The 21357-nt window shown below is 38.0% G+C and overlaps 1 protein-coding gene across 2 annotated transcripts in view; it reads left to right on the top strand.

Annotated features, from left to right (window-relative positions):
* Positions 1–1836: 1836 nt before the first annotated feature.
* CAPRIN1 (cell cycle associated protein 1) overlaps positions 1837–21357 on the top strand; it is a 33909-nt gene continuing 14388 nt past the window's right edge. The window contains exons 1-7 of one of the 2 annotated variants that reach the window (XM_054585930.1): positions 1837–2029; positions 2607–2816; positions 15308–15370; positions 15477–15563; positions 18238–18476; positions 18569–18651; positions 20883–21020. In XM_054585930.1, the coding sequence (XP_054441905.1) occupies positions 2607–2816; positions 15308–15370; positions 15477–15563; positions 18238–18476; positions 18569–18651; positions 20883–21020 (820 nt within the window). In that variant the 5' untranslated portion in view covers positions 1837–2029. Of the gene's footprint in view, positions 2030–2606; positions 2817–5008; positions 5245–15307; positions 15371–15476; positions 15564–18237; positions 18477–18568; positions 18652–20882; positions 21021–21357 lie in introns of those variants that run through there. The other variant, XM_054585931.1, reaches the window with a different exon arrangement.

Below are 21357 nucleotides of genomic sequence, written 5' to 3'. Positions count from 1 at the left end.
AAAGCCGCAAGAAGCTAAATAATTCTGATCTTCTTTTCTAGCCTCTAGACTTACACAGTGTTTAGCAAAGGGCTAAGCTCAGTTCAGGTGCCTAAATCTTAATAATCTTAGGTCAACTTTGACTTCTCTCACGCAACATACAACTGGCAAACCCTGTTGGTTCTACAATCACAATGTATAAAGCATTCAACCACTTGTCACCACATTTACTATAACACACTGACATCGACCACTACTATCTCTGGGCTGTATTATTTCAACAGCCTCCAAATTGGGCTCCCAGTGTCTGCTCACGCTTCACCCTCCCTCTCACCTCTTATACACACTTACTGTAAATTCTTTATACAGCAGCAAGAGGATTTATAAAAAAATAAAAAACCCCCCCACAGGTTAATCATGTTAAAAGTACGTATGCAGTGATTCCACATTTCACTCAGCAAAAGCTGAAGTCCTTACAATGGCCTATCAGGATTTACAAGACTAGCCCTCTTTCATGTCTTTGACCTCGTCTTCTACTCTCTTCTAGACACTGCTGCCTCCTTGCTGATCCTTGAACCCACCAAACACACTCTGGTCTCAGACCCTGGCACTTGGTGTTCCCTCTACCCACAAAATTCTTCCAAGGTAACTGCTTGGCCTTCCTCATTTCCCTCAGTCTTAGCTCAAGTGTGACCCGGTAAGGCTTTTCCTGACCACTCTGTTTATTTTTTTCTACCACTTCACTATCTGACATGTATTTATTTATCTTCTTACCACATAGAATGTAAGCTCCATGAAGATATTAACTCCTAGCACCAAAGAGTTCTCAACACATAGTAAGGTACTCAATACATGTTTGAATGTCTAACAGACTTTGTTAGCTCACTGAAATATCTTGAGGATGGAGGCTGCAGTCGTTTCTCTGCAGTGCATCCTAGGCTCCCCCAGGATACACTGTTGCCAGCCAGTATTACTCATTTTAGTCCCCAGAGAACAGTAAGTTTGGTAGAAACCTAAATCCCTTTTTCACGTAATTTGTCATTTACCGTTGTCATACATTATGTTGCTGAATTTTCTGCTTATATTCTTTTTAATACATTTCTTTCCAGCACTTGGCTTATTTTGTTTACTGTCTACAACCACACCCACCCTGATCCTAGGTTAATTACAAGACTGGAATAATTCTCCTGGAGCAAAAAACCAAAAAATTGTTTTATTTCATTAAACATTCTATTTAAAGTTTCAGGTACATCTGAAACAAGGAAAAGGTCTAAATCTCAATACTCAGGCCTATTGGATGTCACCTTAAGGTAGTTGACTATTATTTGTGATGAATCTGGAGTATGTTGTTCATTTCCAATGCGTTCTACAGAGAATTCCTAGGTTACTGGGTGATCATTTGCGGGGAACGTTGTCTTTTTTTCAAGACCTTTGGGGATGTGGAAATTTGCTTTCTCTGCATACAGAAGGAATTCTAGGAGCTGGGATTGCACCACCCACACCAAGCACCACTTACTTGCAGAAACCTTTGCTACCCCACCCCACCCCCACCAAATAAGAGCTCTACACACGGCAGTAGCCAGCTTCAGATCCAGCTGCCTGACACCTATTGTCCCCGTTTGGACGTCAAGCGATTTCGCCTGAAGGACCCTAGCTGCGATTTAGTTCAAAACTCAAGGAACCGCTCCTGCAGCCTCCACGGGACCGCCCCAACCTGCGCGGAGCGACCGCCCCCGAGAACGGGGACTTGGGCAGGGCTGATAGGAGTCCGAGGGGGTTGGGTTTCCCAACAGGCGTTCGCGCTGGGCAGCCCGAGCGGCAGCGAAGGCCCCCGTCCGCTGCTTTCCCCGCCCCCTCGGTCCCAGAGGGCTGGCTGGCTAAGTCCCTTCTGCTCCCGGCTCTCCGCCTCACTAGCAGCGGCTCTCGGTGCAGCGGGGACAGGGCGAAGCGGCCTGCGCCCACGGAGCGTGCGACACTGCCCGGAACGCACCGCCACCCTTGCCCTTTCAGCCGCCCACTCGGGATCTCCAGCGGCCTGCGCGCGCGCACGGTGAGCGCCATCCCGGACCGAGGCGCTGATTGGGAAGAGGGCTGCTGCCCCGAGTGTCCTAAACCTCCGGATCGGCTGGACCTTCGCAAGAAGCTTGATCCTCAAGTCTCCCGCCCCCTCCACCTTCTCTCCCCCAGTCATTTCCAGTGCCCTTCTCCACCCTCCTCGGCCTCCTAGCCCCGACCTCTCTCTTCCCTCCCTTCCTCGGAAGGCGACGGTGCCGGCAGGCCCTCCCCGTGGAGACCGTTGCACTGGCAGTTGGCCGGCGCTGCAAGGCCCCGCCCCCAGCCTGAGCCTCGGTGCCCCCGGGCGGGTAGGCCGAGCCGGCGGCCCGCGCGGGGGAGGGGCGGGGCGGGGGGCGGTGCGAGACCGACCCGGGCGCCCCGCTGGCGGGTCGTGCGCGCGCCGGCCGTCCCTTCCTGCCCTCGCGGTGCGCGCGGCCTCGTCCCCACCCCCACCCGCTCGCGCAGGCTCCTGCCCGCTCCGCGTTTTGTCCCGCGTCTCGCCCCGTCCGTCGCCTGACTCGCCGCTCCTGTCCTTCCTCCCGCTTTTTCTTCTTTCCCTTTACGGTCTAAAGATGCCCTCGGCCACCAGCCACAGCGGAAGCGGCAGCAAGTCGTCTGGACCGCCACCCCCGTCGGGTTCCTCCGGGAGTGAGGCGGGGGCTGGGGCCGCTGCACCGGCTTCTCAGCACCCCGCAACCGGCACCGGCGCTGTCCAGACTGAGGCCATGAAACAGATTCTCGGTGTGATCGACAAGAAACTTCGGAACCTGGAGAAGAAAAAGGTGCCAGGAATTGGCGGGGAAGGGAGGGTTTGGTGCTCCGACTCTGCCGTATCCTTCACTGTTCATCTCCGGCATTTCCCCTCAATCCCCCGCCCCCCACGGCCGTTGTCCTCAGTAAACGGGAGCTTCGTGCTCAGAAAACGGGCTGCTAGGGGAGGTGCTTGTCACCTGACCCGTACGCAGCGCTGCCTTCAGGACTCTTGATTACTGTACCCCTGCTGTGGGCCAGGCCTTTGAGCCTTTGGGAGTGGGGCGTGTAAGGGTGGGGACCTGTCCTGTCGCCAGATTTAACTGTATGATGCCCTTTTCACCGTTACCGAGGTCCGAATTCTTTGAGTAGGGCCATCGGGGAGAAAAAAGATCCCAGTGTGCGGACTGAGGGTTCAACCGACTGCCTCGTGGAGTTGGGGCGGCCTGCGTCCTCTAGCCGTGGGGTTTGTCCGCTCCGTTACTGTGTACTTGAGACCTGTTCAGTGTCCCCTCTTCTCCCTTGGGAGAGAAGTGTATTTAGGCCCTTAAACTAGAATTGCTTTCCTATCAAGCTCCTTTTGAGTGGGTCTTCGATTTGCTACCCCCGCCCCCATCGGATGGGCTTCCGACGTTTCCTTCTTTGTTTCAATTGTCTAGGTGCCCCCGAGCCTCACGCTCAACTCATTCCCGAGAAGATTTTCTGCTGCGGCTCTTTGTCGCTCGGGGACCCTAAAGAAGGACGGGAGGGAGACCGTATCGATTGAGATTTGTTGGGAGTGTGTGGGTTACACCGAGGGGAGCGTTAGGTCTCTGGGCACATGGAGAGAGCGACTAACATGGCGGCGGCTGCGGGGAGAGGGAAGCGCTTTACAGGAGCTGCATTGTGAGCACAAAGCGAAAGCAGAGGGGGAGGGCAGAGACCAGGCACCCGCCCTGACTGGCCTTCCTAGCCCCCTCCAAAAAAAAAATCGAGGCACACCCACAATATTTTGGATTCACTGTTTAGCCACCCTAGGTCACACCGTGAGGTTTATCTTCAAGTCGGGCTTTTGTTTTATGCTTTCAGCCTAGGGCAGTGTATCAACTGTTTTAGGGGGACGTGTGTGTGTATATGTAGAGGAAAGGTCTAGGCAGAGTGTTTAAATATTTGTAAGATTGGAGGTGGTAAGGGAGAAACAAATGAGTAGTACAGAAAATGGGATGATTACGTCAGTGACTATTATGCGAACTTTCGTCTTTTACCTTAAAAAGAAAAAATAATTAACTTTCATTCGATAACTAGTCAAACGTTTATAACATGTTGAATTTTGAGGAGTCATTTAAAAATGTTTGTTTAGCTAGCCACCTAACAGTGTTACTAAGATGTTGAGGTAGTAATTTTTTGGCCAAAATTTGGGCTGTGGGAAATAACTTGAAGAAAACTGGTGATATTTAGGTTTTAATTATTTTAAAGGTTCATTTAATCATTCATTTTACTTTTCTGAGTTTTAAAGCAAATATTTTAGATTTTATACTTCCCTATCTCATTTTCTGTATTGGGAATTTTACTTGAATTTCTTTGAAATTGAGAGATGCCCTCTAATTGTGGATTGCTACCTTTTTTCTGATCCATTATTTTAATCAACAAGCATGGTTTATTATAAATGATTGAAATAATTGATTTGTCAATGTCAACAAGGCAACAAAAGTAATTATAAAGCAGCTATATTAAAATATGTAATAGAATAAGCATGGCCAAGGCCATTAAAAGTCTTCCGAGTCTGCTGATTTAGTTTTTGTTACTCTTTGAAATTGAGACTTAGGTATTTTTTTTTAAAACTTTAAAACAATAAACAATTCTGTCAATTTGGTAGATGCATGAGTGTTTTCAGAATTCCTAGGAAATCTCTGTTCTTTTAGGATAGGAATCAGAAGATGAATAGTAATGAAGTAATAATTTAAGTGTAGGCATTTATATTTTAATGACTGAAAAAATAATTCTTTGAAGGTGTTAATGTAAAGTTAGGTGCAGATGAGCAGCCAGCTTAGTTTTGAGATGACTGTTAAAGACTAGTGTTCAAGTGTACAAGAAAAAAATAGAAATCTAGTTTATAAGCTTTAAGAGTGCCTGAACCATGGCAGGTCACTCCTGCATAGGTTTGTATTACTAAATATTATCTACTTAAATGGTTAAGTTGAAAGTACTGATGTGACTTAATTACTGTTAAAACTGGAAGTTTACTTTTTGAGAAACTCAAGGCTTTTTTCCCCTTGATATCTAGATGATTTGTTGTATGAAAGGACTTAATTGATTCATTTTTCTTTTTTTTTTTTTTTAAATCAACCGAGGACATTTTTTTTTTCATTGCTTTTTAGAGAGAGAGAGGAAGGGGGAGAGAGAAACATCGATGCGAGAGAGAAGCATCGATTGGTTGCCTCCCTTAACGCATCCGGACCCGGGATCGAACCCACAACCTAGGTATGTGCCCTGACCGGGAATCGAACCCGCAACCTTTCAGTTACGGGACAACGCTCCAACCAACTGAGCCACACCGGCCAGGGCTGATTTCATTTCTCAATAGTGAGTGAGCATTTCTAATATACCTAAAATAGGATTTACTTTACAAAGTGGTTTTGTACCTTTTTAGAAACTTACAGGATAAAGATGCTGTGTATAACTGGATTTCTTTTTACTTCAGTCTACTTAGCAAGTTATATTTGAGCTGTATTTCAGTTTTCTGATAAAATGCCTTTTATTCATGTGTTCTAAAATGAAGTATCCTGACAAAAATTAATACTAGATAGGCAGTATCACATTATGGCATAGAGTTGCAATGATTTTATTTCACTTTATTTAAAAAAGAAAGTTATTTGTTAATTTTCTAGTAAATCCAGTCATTAGAGGGAAACTAAGCATCTGTTTAATAAGAATGCATGCTTAATATTGATGAAATAGGATCCTATTATGTAATGCAACTAAATGGCCTGGTAGTTTTCAAAATTTGAGCTTATAAAGACTACATTGGTGTTTAGCAGAGAGAGGAAATGCAGCTATAATAAAAATCTAGTGTAAAATTCCATTTAAAAATCTGAGTGATTAAAGTATAAATAATGAGTTGAGTGATTGCCTAGTTTTCATCAGTTTGTTGGTATAAAACTGGGCCCTAGGCTATGTAAGATGTTTTGAAATCAAGTCTTAATTTAAACTGAAGAGAGCTCATTTATATGGTAAGATGTAATCAGATCTTATGTAGAATAAAAGGTGTTTTAATAGATGACATTTACAATTGTTACATACTTTGTAAGTATAATAGATTTAGACATCAGTGACTGGTAGGTGAAAAAGTTAACCAGTGTTCTCTTGCAAGACAGCCTGACCCCTTTGTAACTAGTAGGTGACCAGTAGTGTTAGTCAGCGTGTACTGTTTTTCATGCTACTCCCTAAAGTCTTCTTGATCTTTATATCTTGCAGTAAATATTATTCAGAAAAAGAGTGTTTTTGTTGTTAGAGAGGATAACATTTCTTTCCAGAGCATTGTAGTGTACCTTAACTTAGAATTTTCAGTGCAGCTATTGTACAGAATTTTTTTGTTAAGTATTTGAAATAAAAACATCTTAAGTTTTTCTTGACAGTCTCTGATGTGTTAGCTCTCCATTGATTGCATGAACTATTCTCTGCAATGCAGAGGGCAGGATTACTTTGTTTTGCATTCATCTTGTCACAGATAAAAAAGCATTCACAATGCTTAATTTGTTTCTCTCTGCCTGCCTGGGTGTGTGCATGTGCTACTGTGTGCATGCCTGTGTGCATGCGCATGCACTTGCCTATAGGGAAGTATTTAAATTTCAATTTAAAGAGGAAGAGAATGTGAAGTCCCTTACATGATAATGGGATACCTTTTTTGGGATGAGGGTAGAATCCTAAGTATTACAATGAGAATGGGTTGTTTTAACGTGGCCACGTTATTTTCTAGGGGGTGTTCAACTAGCAGCTATTCAGCTGGCTCCACATGAGGCCCTGGGTGGCTGTGAATGCATCTCAACACAAAATCGGAAACTTACTTAAAACATTGTGAGATTTTTTTTTTTGTGATTACATGTCGCAGTGTGTTTCCATGTGTAGCCCAAGACGATGCCTCTTCTTCCAGTGTGGTCCAGAGACACCAAAAGGTTGGACACCCCTGCTAGGCTACTTTCCATGTGGCAAAAGTTGGTATAGGAATAAATTTTGTGTAACTTAGAGTTTAAGCATACAACAAGCATACCTTTAAGTAATTTGTTAGTTTACATTTAGAATTAGATAAAGATTAGTCTGGTACAGTTTTATCTTTTAAAAAATAAGTACTTGCAAAGGTGAAACTAAAACAACATGGCCTTAATTTCATAACCATACTGTTAAGAGAGCCTAAGACTTTTTAAGACCTCAGAGCCACCTTACAATTTAATTCATTTTACAGAAGAGGAAATTTAGATGCTCACGTGAAATGACTTGACTTGGAATGGGTGAATCCCAGGGTCTCTTGTAATGTTTTATGGGGGTAATTAGAATTTGTAATGCCCTGCAATGTAAGTGTAATTTTTCATGTTTAAGCTGATCCTGTAGAACCAAGTGAATCCTTTTACTTCACATTCTTTAATTTTAGAGTACTTCTGTTTTAAAAAGTCGAAAGGAAAAGAAGTAGCTTCTTGTTTCTTCAGTTAGACCTTTATTAATGTCTTGTGAAATTTGCGTTTGTAGGCTGTCCAGATAATGGGGTCCTCAGACTAGCAGTACAGGTAATGTCCCATGTTGTTGGGACATCATGTTGTAATGAAACGAATTTTAAAGTTCAGACTCTGAGGTTTCTCTCTATACATAGGTAAGCTCCAAATGCACATTTGCCAGTCTCTACTCAAACTTGGTATGTTGTTGACCAGAAAATTTGGGAAAAGCGTAACCAGTAGAAAGGAGTGGGAGGTGTGTCAACCTTTCTATCTTAATTCTTGTATTCCAAACTTCTGGGTAATTTTTAGTAATTGGACCCTTTTTCTGAGGGAAATGAATAGTATGTGTGTTGTAGAGAAGAATGTGAGGAGTAGCCGAAGAGAAATTTAGCCAAAGTTGGAGTGTAAACTGTTTGGCTTCTGCATATTTATTTTTTTTCACTAGCTATACCAGTGCTTTTGTTGGATAGAATGAGTGTGAAAACATAGATGAAAGAGACTTTACTGGGCAGAGTTCAGAATTTCATATTTCCCTGAGAAAACAGGAAAGTGTGCTTCTTGACCATGCTCAGCTAAAGTAGTCTGTTTCTTTTAACTTCCTGTACTACCTATTGTCTGTATACTACTTTGGCATTTTTATAGGGCCTTATGTTGCTACCTGATGTGTTCTTCAAAATAGGTATTAAGCTTCTACAAGGCAGAGGCTATTTTAATAACATACTGTGTCTTCCACATGGTATATGTTAAATAACTATTTGCTAGTTTGACTAAATCATTGCATAGAAATTTGTATCCTGGCCCATAAAACCCTATTAAAATGTATTAATCAGTGAGGGGAAAATGCTTTTTTGTATAGAGCTATTTACTTGTGTTTTTTCATTAAAATGGAATTTTTCCTGAAGGATTTTGGTTCTCTTCCCCTTTGTTCTTTCCCTCCCTCCCTTTTTCCTCCCTCCCTCCTTCCCTTCTTTCCTTCCTTCCTTCCTTCCTTCCTTACAGAGTTAATGAGTAGGCAAGTAGAACACACTTATTTTAAAATCTAGGTAATGTAAACAAGATTTATGAACAATCTTAGGAAGAAGGACATTGACGATTCTTGGTATTTGCACAATTGTAAATTATTAGAAATTTTATTACATTCCACTTACTGCTGTTATCCAAACAAATAACTAAAATATACTTTATTCACTGGGGGAAAAAAGCCTTTTGGTTTCCATTTTAAATGAATTCCAATTGACACCTTTTTGCCTTGAACTCCCAACAGAGCGTATAAATACCATTTCTTTGTACTGACTCTAATGAGTACCTTGGTTAAAGCAACTAATAATTCAAAAGACACCCATTAAGATTATAAATGATCATTTGTTTTTCAAATGCACAAGCTTTAAACCTTTTAAGAATATAATTCAAAGTAAGTGATGCTAGAACTCTTTAGTATTAAACTTTTCATTTTCCTGCTAGGGTTAACTGCTTCCGTTCATTTAGACTTCATTGCATAATTCATGGACAAGGAATAATAAGGGTTTTTACAGAATTATCTTTTATCTTGTTTTTCCTTTTCATTTAGGCAAAAGTCTTGTCAGATTAAACTCTTGGTTACTTATCTGCTTGAAAAATTATCTTAACAGTGGGACCTTAGATAACATCCGATTTAGCATCCTTTTACTGTTCTTAGGGTTCAAAAATCCTGCATTCTGAATAGGTAGGTGCTCATTCAGCTTCTGCATTACTCAGTCCTCTAGGACTTGGTAGAATGCTCATTTCTCAATGCAAATTTCATTTTTGGCCAAGTTCTTTATGTCTGTGTTACACCACCAATCTTTAATATATACTTTGTTTCCTGGAACAGCTCAGACTTCTGCTACATGAGAAGGCTTCCAGCATTTGAAGATAGCTGTTAAGGATCATCTTTGGGTTGTACTAAATGCCATCTACTGTCCTTTTAAAAACTGAGGATATGTTTGTTTCTTATTATCTTTTCTGACTTTTATGAATTTTACTAGCAGCTAATTCTTAGTTGAATTGGTGGAGGGTAAACAGGAGGCAGGGTCAGCTGCCTGCCACTATGTGGGCAAGGTCAGAACTAATGTTTCCAGGTGAAAAACAGGGAATGTTAGAAGTGGGAACTTGAAACAGTATTTAGAAAGGCCACTGAACATTATGGAAAATTGAGAGGAAAAGAAATCTTTATCTTTTGTGTTTTGTATTTTCTTTCTGCATTGTTCTTTTAGTACTGTAGAAGTGATTCACTTCACTAAAGACAAAATTTAAAGCTCTTACTACTTTTGTTATTTTACGCTTCATTTTTAAGTATGTGTTCTGTTTCACTTTGGAGATCTCCGTAATTGAGAATAAGATTTACTTAGTTTCTTGAATAGCCAAATTTTCAGATGTTGTCTCCTCCTAATCTTTGTTTTTATGAGCTGTGGAAAGTTGTCTAGTTGAAGAATTTTTGTTGTTCTTTTTAAGTCTCTTACCTTTTTGCTATTTCTTTTTATTTATATATTTAAAAAAGTGTTTAATTTTTCATTTAAGGAATTTGTTTGATATAATAGGAAGAAAGGAATGCCTAGGAGGAGGACAGCTGTTTAGGATGTTTATCTTCGGCACCCTCATGGCAATGTACCGAATTTTTAAAAAAACATTTCAAAATAAAATAACATTGGTAATGATGGAAAAAAATCTTTGGGAAGAGTGGAAGATTTAGGTGTACTGTGATTCAGCAAAATCATTGTCCTCTGGAGAAGGGAGAGGCAGAAAACAGCAACAGTGGTGCCCAAATGAAAGGTAGCACTGGCTGGAATCCAGAGCTGCTTTACTAAGGGGTACATGTTGCAGCACAAATGACTTTTCTGGGATTTATGACCTGAGGCAAGTTGTTTAAATTGCTCTGTCTCTCAGTTTCCAATTAGGTGAAATGTGATTGATAATGTTGCAACCCTGATAGGGTTAGCCACCAGTGCTTTAAATTTTAGCGTCTGTCTCCTAGTGTCAACTACTGTAAGTAGCAAAGAAACCAGATAGAGTGGGACTGGGCAGCGCTTGCTGGGCTAATTATTTCTTAGTACCACACCACTATGTAGTGTTTTGACATTTACTTGGGATAGTAACACTTCTGTTGAATGGTTTCCTTTCAGAGTCTCTGGGTAATCTGGGTAATGACCTGAGTTTTATTTTGCTCACTTAAAATGCTGTAAATGAATTTTTAATACACTCTGGACACTTGGTAGTTGAAAAAGAAACCCTAAACTTAATTTCAAGATAGAATCTAAGAGGGCAGGTTTTTGTTATCAATATTATGGTGGGCTTTCTGATGAAGTTATCTTTTTATGGGTAGGAAAACAGCCCCATTCTCCATTAAAAAATGCCATATATATTTTATGTGAATGACCAATTTGCCTAACACTACTTAGTATGTGTCAGGTAACTATGCGCTAGCTTAAGGAAGAGAAAAAGCTGTGTTTGTTTGGAGCACTTTACTCTTTGCCCCTCTGTTTTTGTTGGAGTTAATAAGTTGGTTCAGCCAATGCGACAAGTCCTTATTTACAGTTTATGTTGATTCAGTTTATACTGTAAATTTTAACCCCAAATTGACAATTTTCTACTTGGACTTAATTTGAGCCATTTGAGTAGGATGTGACAATAGGAATGAGTCTGTTAACGATGGTGTCATTTGTCTCTGAGTAGTCTACTCTTTCAAAGATTTGGCAAGCTATAGTATTGGGACCAGTGCAGATATCACATCCTTTTCTTTATCTCTTACAGCTATTTAGGAGTGAGCTGGGATTGCATGCTGCCCTTATTTTGAAAAATAGAAAGTTAGACCAACTGATTGTAGAGAGGCTCTCTGTTTCTATGCAAAACTTGGCATTTGTCACTTGAGTTTAATCATAATGTACTCTAAACTTCTGGAACTTTGGCTCATGAAGCAAGATTTAATAGAGAAGTATTACTTATGAATGGAAGATGGTAATCCTTTAGTGTTCAGATCATAAATGGATCTTATGCAAGCAGTTAAGAGGTTAAATAGATTATAACATGGTCTAGAAAACCACCACTCAACAAGTTTTCTGTGGTGTTTAAAGTTGAGCTGTTAGGCAACCTATTTCCAAATGGAGGCTGATATATAAAGGTTCCTAGGGTCACAATTTGTGTTGTATGTTTGGTTCAGAATAATTTATTTCTACATTCTACTGGACTCACTGTTTCAAGAGAATTACAATGTATTTGACTTGGATGTTTCTCAAACTTAAGCACCATCAGAATCACCCAGGGGCTTGATGGAGCAGATTCCTGGGTCCCACACCAGTTTCTGATTCCTGCCTGGGAGGTTTACATGTAAGTTCCTAGGTGATGGCTTATGTTGCTGGTTTGGGGATCACACTTTGAGAATCATTGACCTCTGTCAGCATAGGGTCTCTACTCTGTAGGGATCTAATTATATGTAACAGTGAGCAGAGGTGCTTTCAGTTTGAATTCCATGGTGATAAAGTCCTGCACCCCTAAGCAGCCAAGAAGATCCTGTAGTATACTGACAAAAACAGAACAAAACAAACTAGTGCCCTTTAATGTAGAATAGTTTAAAAAAAAAGTCACTCTGTAGTGAATATATTAGTAAGTGTTGCTGTTTTCTCAAATGAGAGTTATTTATTAGGAACTTTGACCAGATCCAGGATCGTGCTTTCCTGATGCTTGGGGAAGGACAGGGGATAGGGTATTTATAACGTTAGGGTAGTGGTAACAGCTACAGAGTAACACACATAAAGAAAGCTATGATGAAACTTTCGTTTTATTATGGTTAGAAAAATATTTCACATAGGACCTAATTTCCATTTATTTGATTAACTGGAGTTTTTGATTGAATGCATCAATTCAACTTACCAGGAATAAGGAACTGATATGCTTTTTGAAGACCCTTGTTAAAGATCCTTGAGATTCTCAGTTATATCATGACTTTTTAACACATTTTCCCCTTCATAGTAAACTCATTTCTTGTGTTTGTAGCAGTTCTTCTACATTGAAAAATCATGCCTCTTCAATTATCATGACAAAGCAGAAACATGTTATAGTAATGTAAAATCACAGTAAATTAATGTATGAACTTTAATAAAATCATAGATCTTTATTTTGGCGGCATAGAGTTCATTTTACATACTTTGTGTTGATGGTATTCTGTGAAGATTGATACTGAAGCTGAGTTTCACGTCGTAACTGCTTTTCCTTTTCATTGCCTTTTTAACCTTGTTCCCAGTTATTGCTGTGTGACATATTGCTTCAAAACTTAGACTGCATCATTTTATCATGAATATGGATTCTGCCTGTCAGGTATTAGACAAGGCACACGGTGGGTTTGTGTCTTTGCTCCATGATGCTGGGCTGGGATGACTCTTAACTCTAGCACTGCTGACCAATTCTTATCCAAGACCTCTCTTCATGGCTTGGCTTCCTTTGAGCATGGCAACCTCAGGATTATGGAACTGCTTGTATGAGGGTTTGGTCTCTAAAAACAATAGTGTTTTTAGTGACCAGCCAACAGGGCAGAGATACAGTGTTTTCATGACTCAGTCTTCGAAGTCATACAGAATCATTTTTACTGCAGTCTGTTGGTTGATGTCCATTCAATACAATGACAGGGGAAGTGCCAAAGTCACACTGTAAAAACGTATTTGGGACAGCAGATATGGTAGGTTGGGAAATGTAATCTGCCATAGACCTCGCGGTTGGACAAATACTAAATTCGTTATTGTGTAGGTAATTGGAGCTTTTCTGTCACGGAATAGCTTGGCCACTGTAGGTTGGTATAGATTCATATTTAAGGATTTTTGTAGGTGAAAGTCCTGACACTATCCTGAAATGTGTCCACGTTAACATCTTTTATGTAGCATGAAATTAACATTTTTATTATACAAACTATATATATGTCCATTGCAGAATATCTTAAGTGTACATAGTAAAGGAAAAGGAGGAAAGTTCCACCTATAATTCTACCATTCAAGTATAATTCTTAACATTAAAAAATCTTTTCATATTTTTATATGTATATAAGCCTTTTATTTTTAGGAATTTGATTTGACATACATTTTGATTGGTGTGTATGCTTTAAGTTCTCAAGACATTAAATGATAAATAAGCTAGGTATATAAAACTCTACCTTATGTGGGATGTAGCGTACACTTAGTGTGTATTTCTAGACTTGTCAGCAATTTTCATGAAAAATGTACAGTACAATTAAAGGGGAGATAATAAATGCCAGGTATAATAGCAGTTTTCCTTTTGCCTCGTATTCAGAATTTTAACTGTACTAGCACTAAATTTCAGGTACTCCTCTTAATTGTCATGTTTTCTGTTATCCATATATTTTAAAATAGAGGAATTCTGACTGTAGTACTGTTACATTCTAAGTTGTAATTAAAAGCAAACCTTAACCTGTTTTTTTTTTTTATTTCTTAAAAGAAAATTAGCCTCCCCTTTCAAAAAAGTAGATGAAGAAAGACAGTTCAGGGGCCATAGGTGAGGGAATAAGTAGAAATCTAAATTAAGGAGGGGCAGGGTTAAAATAATTTTACTTAAGTAATTTTTATTTAAATTGCTTTAGAGTGTTCTTAAGTAGTTATGTATATCTTTTGTACTTGGGGCTAGGCCTTGCCCAGATCATTGTAAAAAACCTGATTTTTCAACCAGTAGATGAATTTTATACCTATTTAGCTGGTGGCTTATTAATTGTGTGAAATAGTTCACAGAAGAGTAAAATTGTATACTTTAATCAGCCTTTAATGTTTTGACGATTATCTTGGTTTTCTTTATCTCTAGTATAAAGAATTGTGATAGGCTTTTTAATTTGTGGTAGAATTGCTATGCAAGTTGGCTAATGTTTCCAATCATTTGCCATAAAACAACTTATTAACACTGTTTTTAAACTTGTGTCTGTGTCTCTGAATGCATTTTATCAGAATCTTCCTTTGTATTTTGTCTCTTGGTTAATTTTATTACTAAAGGTCAGGAACTACATATTTTTATCATTTATTATGATTATTTATAACATTTCCTCCCTTAATTTAGATTTCTTCTTAGTCCCTCTCCTTTGACTCATAAAATAGTAACTGAATTCTTGCCTGTGTTGCATTACCTGAATATGTTTTCTCTGGGGTCTTATCTAAAGTAGTAGCCTGGGACACCTCCAGGGTTTTCATCTTAGCAAAAAAAGGATGACCAGAAGTTAATTTTCTGTCCCCACTTGTGCATTTAATTCCATTTTTGAGAAAATAACAAAGGAATGCTGTTGACAGTGTACTCCCCACAGGGAATAGCCTGAAGTATCTCATGTCGTTCAAGAGAAATGGATGAGGCACATCAAAGACAATATGCACATAGGTTTATTCAGGAAAACACAATATTTATATCACTTAATATTTATATCATGTGAACTCTTTGGGATGGGAGGGGGAAGGAGTGACATACATTTTTAACTCATTACAAAATGTCTGATAGACTCACTTGGGGATAAGCAGGACCCTAATCACATGGTGGCTCTCACCCATGTGGGGAGGAGGAACCATGTGCCTGAGTCATCTGATGCGTGCCTTTTTTTTTAAAGAAACCTAAAGAATAAACAATGTATCATTCACTGGCTTATAATATTTGGTATCATTTAGCAGTTGCTGGAGCATTTAAATTATTTTTTTAGCTCACTATTTAAGTTATTTTATGTACTAACTCATACTGGAGTATATTTAGGGCAAATTTGAGACAAATTTAGAGGATTATGTGGGTTTTGTTAATTTTAAGCTGGTATATACTTCCAGTATGGAATTAAAATTTATTTATTTTTTTTAATATAGGGCAAGCTTGATGATTACCAGGAGCGAATGAACAAAGGTGAAAGGCTTAACCAAGATCAGCTGGTAAAGATGCTACATTTTATTTAAGTATTTATGTTCACTATTTTTAACAAGAAAATTAATTTTGTGTTTGTGTTTCCAATAAAGTTGTGTTCTGTGTTTATTTTAGGATGCCGTATCTAAGTATCAGGAAGTCACAAATAACTTGGAGTTTGCAAAAGAATTACAGAGGAGTTTCATGGCATTAAGTCAAGATGTAAGTTAAAAGCAGTATATGTATGTTTGTGAAGTATTTTAAATAAGGAAGTCAGAAAATTTTATTTTTCTGGTTTTAGTCCTTGTATAACCATTGATAAACTCTTTAAGGTGAGAGGCTTGGATCCAGTTGTATCTAAGATGCTTTTGAATTCTGTAAAGTTCCACATGTGAAAGGTGCATTTTAAAAGCACTGGCTTTCAGATAGGACAAACATGTATAGTAATTACCCAAGGTTCTCATTGGTTAAAAAGAAAATAGATAAAACATGGTAGGCATTTACTTTTTATGTATTCCTGTATGCTTAATGACCATCTTACAGTTCCATTAACTAGCAGAGAATAGGCTTGTTTATATAGTTGGTAACTATTCTTTCCATTAGGGATTTTAAGGGATGTGGTAGACTGGTACATTGCTCTTGACCCAGCAAAGTGGTGTGTTTTTCCCAAACATCTTTTGATATGACAGAAGCCTTTGGGAACAGGAAAAAAAATCAAATTACGAAGTCAAATAATTTGTTCAGTTGAGACCATAAATAATACCCTTCTGAATTAGTGTTAGCTTATTTGGAGAAAGGCTAAAAATATCAAAATATAAAGTTGTCTGTGATTTGCTAAGGTGAATAAGCAATTTATTATGTGATGAGAGACCATGCAATAGAGAAGTTAGAAGTTCTGATTCTGGAACCAGACTTCCTGGTTTTGAATCGTGATTCTGCCATTTTTACCGATTAGGATAGAAAGAAAGATGGGACCTGGGCGGGGGGAGGAAGAGAGAGAGGGGAGAGGTTCTTATTTGGCGCCTGTTTTCTGATCTGTAAAATGGCAACGATAATGGTACCTACCTGATCAGAGGGTTGTGCTTAGAATGGTATTTGATGCATAACACATTTTATGCACTTAATATTGTTACATACTATATTTGATTAAAGGTGGAAAATATTGATGATATCTCTCAAAAGTAAAGAAAATTTATTTTATACTGAAGTAGGGATTTGTTCTGCTTAGCTTAGGTCAAAACCTCAGGTATGATGAACCCTATCCAATTTCTTTTTCTGAAGCTATACAGTTTAATAAAGAATCTATTTCTGAAGCTGTGTAAATGATAATACTTGTATCTTCCTTTGCTTCTCTTTTAACACTGGTGTTCTTAGAAACTTTTCACTAGGTTTTTAACTTCATTGGCAGTCCTTTGGTTTAACTCTGATCCTTTATTGTACTTGCCACAATTATTGAACACCTTTTTTGTTGAGCATTCAGGAGCTTCTTTAAACTTAGCTCCAGCCTACCTGTTCTGGTTTTCATATTCTTCCCTACTTAAACTTCTCATTTCATCTGAAGTGGCTTTCTTTATTATCTTTTTTCTTTTGCTTTCTTGATATCATTTCACATTCTTGCCTCTCTTCCTGTATGTAGTGCTTCCTTTCTCTGGCTGCTTATAAATTTAGAGTTCTCTATCCTAAGATCGCACTCCTCCAATTAGTTTGAAAGCTCATCCATCTTTGCAGTAGATGTTACTTTTTCCCCTTGAAAGCTTTTTTATCTGTCTTCCTTAAGAGATCTCATCTTTCTGTTCATATGTATTTGCTTGCCACGGATTGCTAAGATATCATTTAATTTACTACCCTCTTTACTACCATTATAGATTTAACCTTATTGCAACCTTACTATTCCTTCCAAGTCTCCCGTGTTTTTCTTTTTATTACATGTTTCATATGTCCTTATTTTGGTTATCTCTGTTTAAAGTTATCCTGGTGAGGCTTGAGAAAGGGGAGAATGAAGAAAGGAAAACACTGTCATGGTTCTTGAATGAACAGACTGACTTTTCTTTGACCCCGCACTGATACTATCCATAAGAAAAGAGAAGTATTTGAATTTGGCTGATGCTCTCTCCCTTTAGCCTTCGCAGGAAAAAAAGAGTGTAGTGGAGAGTAAAAAATAGTGGAGAAAATGCACTCATACTTTTATCTGCTTTTACTGCCACCTTCTTTTTCTCTGCTAGTATGCCCATATTCACAAAAACAAGTCAGTTTTAGTCACTATTTCAGTATCTTGGAATGCCATTATAATACTAGCAGTAATTGTTTGGGTTGAGGTAACCGTGGTGGATTTTGGCATTTCTTTGTGAAATCAGAATAGGTACTTAGAACTTTGGATCATTTTTCCGTAGAGAGGATATAGTTAATATTTTTTGCTGTGGTGGTTAGGTTTATTTTTAATTTGACTCAGAGCCTTAATTAAAAATTTTAACTTTTATACTTTTTATTACGGGAAATTTCAAAACTAAAGAATATAATGAACCTACACATACTCATATCTATCCATCTTCTACACTTACCATCTAATGGGCAATCATATTTCATAGAGTATACCACATCTACTCCCCTGCTCCTTGTCTGCTGGATTATTTTGAAACAAATCCCAAATATATCCTTTCATTAGTAACATTTCAGTAGTATACCACCTTCTGGAGAAAGATGTATTCTGAATTTCTAACAGCTGAGTAAAATGGCTCACGAAGGAACTCTTTGTAAACTGGGAACCATCCTTTTGTGTACTAGGGTCACATCTAACTCATTGAATAAGTATGTCCTATTTACATTGGGTCAGAAATTGATTGAGCTAAAAGAGTTTTTAAAACTTATTTTGATGTCTTCTGTTTATATTCTTCTGCAGATTCAGAAAACAATAAAGAAAACGGCACGACGGGAGCAGCTTATGAGAGAAGAAGCTGAACAAAAACGTTTGAAAACTGTACTTGAGCTGCAGTATGTTTTGGACAAATTGGGAGATGAGGAAGTGCGAACTGACCTGAAACAAGGTTTGAATGGTGTGCCAATATTGTCTGAAGAGGAATTGTCATTGTTGGATGAATTCTACAAGTTAGCAGACCCTGAACGGGACATGAGCTTGAGGTATAGTGGTATTTGATAAAAGAAACTTATAAATGTTGCTTTAAGTTAACAATTGAAAGGTAATTAATTAACTATTTAATTATTATTTTAAGGTTGAATGAACAGTATGAACATGCCTCCATTCACCTGTGGGACTTGTTGGAAGGCAAAGAAAAATCTGTATGTGGAACAACCTGTGAGTATCACTGACGCCTTGTGTTTTTATAACTAAAAATCTTTAAAAATTAGTTTCCTGCCTAAGAAGAATAATGTTAATTGAAGAAATTTTAGAACTGGAAAAATATCATCCACTTTTTACTTCCTTATTTATTTCATTTTTATATCTATTTTTGCATTTTTTGTGCCTGTTCCTTGTCGGTAGTCAAAACACCAGTACCAGCCAACCAAAAATCTATAAAGATGGAAGTCCTTACTTAACATGGTTTTTGTCTGTAACTTACTCTGATTGAGGTGGACATATTAACACCAAATTAACTTGCCAGTGTGTGATTATTAGTTGGTGACTGGTTTTTCCTTAGAGCTGACATTTTGTGAAAAACATTTACTGTACCTCATGTGGTCATGGCCCTTAGTCTGTCTTTAATTTTTCTTAGACTTCTTTTTTGTATTTTAAAAAAGGCTCTGGTATCTAGTTCAGTTTGCTATATGTCAGTTCTTAACCTGAAATAATGCGATTGTATGTTGATTTTTTTCTTTTTTTAAGGACATTTAAGTTTCACTAACTCAATAAAATAGGAATTTTAGGATTTTCGTCCCTTAATAAATCAGGTAATAGATTTTTCTATTGGCTATAAAGTTGATTTAGCCAAGTAGATTGTTGAACACATCAGGGTAAAACAATCTGTATTTATAGCTTGTTTTTAGTTATTTGGTTGAAAATAAATTGGATTATAAATTTTAATTGACAAAACAGTAAGAAACAATTTGGTGTGTATTTGCTGTAAGGACATGTGTGAATCATGAGGAAACAATCCTTTGGTGTCTTCTTGTAAGAAATAATTCTCTTGGTTTGTTAACTTGTGTTGTCTGTTATTTCTTTGTAAAAAATCTTTTGGCTTCTTGATTTTAATTCTGCTAGAAGTATACACTAAATTCACTACTTGAAGTTTGGAAAGTAATTCACATATGTGCATAAACTTAATAGCTTACAAAAGTAGTTTTAGGCCACTCCTGATAATATTTTCATGAGCGTACATCTTAATCTTGTAGCTTGCCTTGGTGTTGTTTTCTGCCTAGTCTTGTTCCTGCATCTTGGGAATGTCACATCTGTATCTGTAGCTAATGGAAAGCTACTAATGTATTAAACATTAGTGTTTTTATATGCATTCAGCTTTCATGCATTTAATTTTTTTTAAAACAAGTAGTTTTGAGTCATGAATCTCTGAAGCTTAGGGAAAGGAAAATATGAAGTGTTCGCAGTTCAGTAAGTAGTTAATAATTTTATTAATAGGATTAATTTTATGATAGTTGATATAATAATAGAAGTTTTAAATTTCTGTAGAGGGACCTATTAGGGAATAGCCTTGCTGTACATTTGCTATATAAGGCCAGGAAATTAAGATTTTAATTCTTGACACACACCGTTGCCTGCTGTCCTGCCCTTCTTATATCCAAGCGAAACAACTTCTGACAATATGAATTGCCTTTTAAATGTATTGAACCTGTCTGCTGCTATTTCTCTTCTACTTTTCTGCCTTTCTCTTGTCTAATGTGGTCTTCTAACTGAATCCACCCCCCAAATATTTTAATTACATTTTACATACTTTGTCCTTAATTCCAAGACCTTGCATGATCATCTGACCCTTATCAGTCTCTCCAGACTCAAATTTCCTTACGCTTTTTTTTACTCCCTGTCTTTCAGCCACAGCACACTTTCATTTTCTTGTATTTGGCACCCTTCTCTCTTCAGGGCTTTTAAATGCTGTTGCCTCTGCCTTGAAACACTTCTCTCTACTACTCATCTTCCAGGTCTTAGGTTTTTCAGCACTTAACCAGGAAAGCTTCTTGCAGCCTTTTCTTGATTAGGTCCAATCCATTGTGTTTCTATGTAGTACATTTCACAGGTGCAATTTTATTGTTTGAGTATTTGACAACTCTTTGCTATTGGATTGTAAACTTAGGAAGGGCAGATACCATATATCTTTTACATACCATTTTGTAGCCCCAGTGCCTACCACATTGTCGTCAGCTTTTTTTTAAATGAATTTACTTAAAATACAGAAAGATAAAGTTAAAAACAAGTAGATTCTTTTGTTCCCTATTATTCTGTACTATAATTTTGTTCTTGGTGGAATTTCATGTTCTTACATGTTTTAGTAACAGTCGATGGTTTTTTTCTTACAATATTTTAGAGTGTTGACTTGTATCTCAGATAGTCTAACATTATAATTCATATTCTGTACTTAGATAAAGCTCTAAAGGAAATTGTTGAGCGTGTTTTCCAGTCAAACTACTTTGACAGCACTCACAACCACCAGAACGGGCTATGTGAGGAGGAAGAGGCGGCCTCAGCACCTACTGTTGAAGACCAGGTAGCTGAAGCTGGTGAGTACTTAGGTGGATATGAGCCTTAGTTTAGGGTACTGGTTTTACTTTACTTTGCCACCAGTGTAACCAGTATGCTGTTTTATAATACTACTTTGAAGAATAGAGAGCAATTTTAACATAGTAGTTCTTAATTTGCATTATACCTGACCCCGAATAACTGTTGAAACTAAAGTTACTTATTCTGGAATAATGATAAAACTCTTTCTGAATGTATTATTGCAAGAATGATAAAATACGGAAACTTACTGTTAACTATAACTTTGTAAATAAATTCAGAGTATGTGATGTTAAACCCTTTACTTATTTGGAATTCAAATGAATTGTTAACTTTAAA

The sequence above is a fragment of the Pteronotus mesoamericanus genome, unplaced genomic scaffold, assembly GCF_021234165.1.
Source record: "Pteronotus mesoamericanus isolate MK-2021 breed Mesoamerican mustached bat unplaced genomic scaffold, CSHL_Meso_final contig_90, whole genome shotgun sequence".
In the NCBI taxonomy this organism is placed as follows: domain Eukaryota; kingdom Metazoa; phylum Chordata; class Mammalia; order Chiroptera; family Mormoopidae; genus Pteronotus; species Pteronotus mesoamericanus.
The sequence above is the reverse complement of the archived record's forward strand: the minus strand, read 5'-3'. Positions and strand labels throughout refer to the sequence as shown.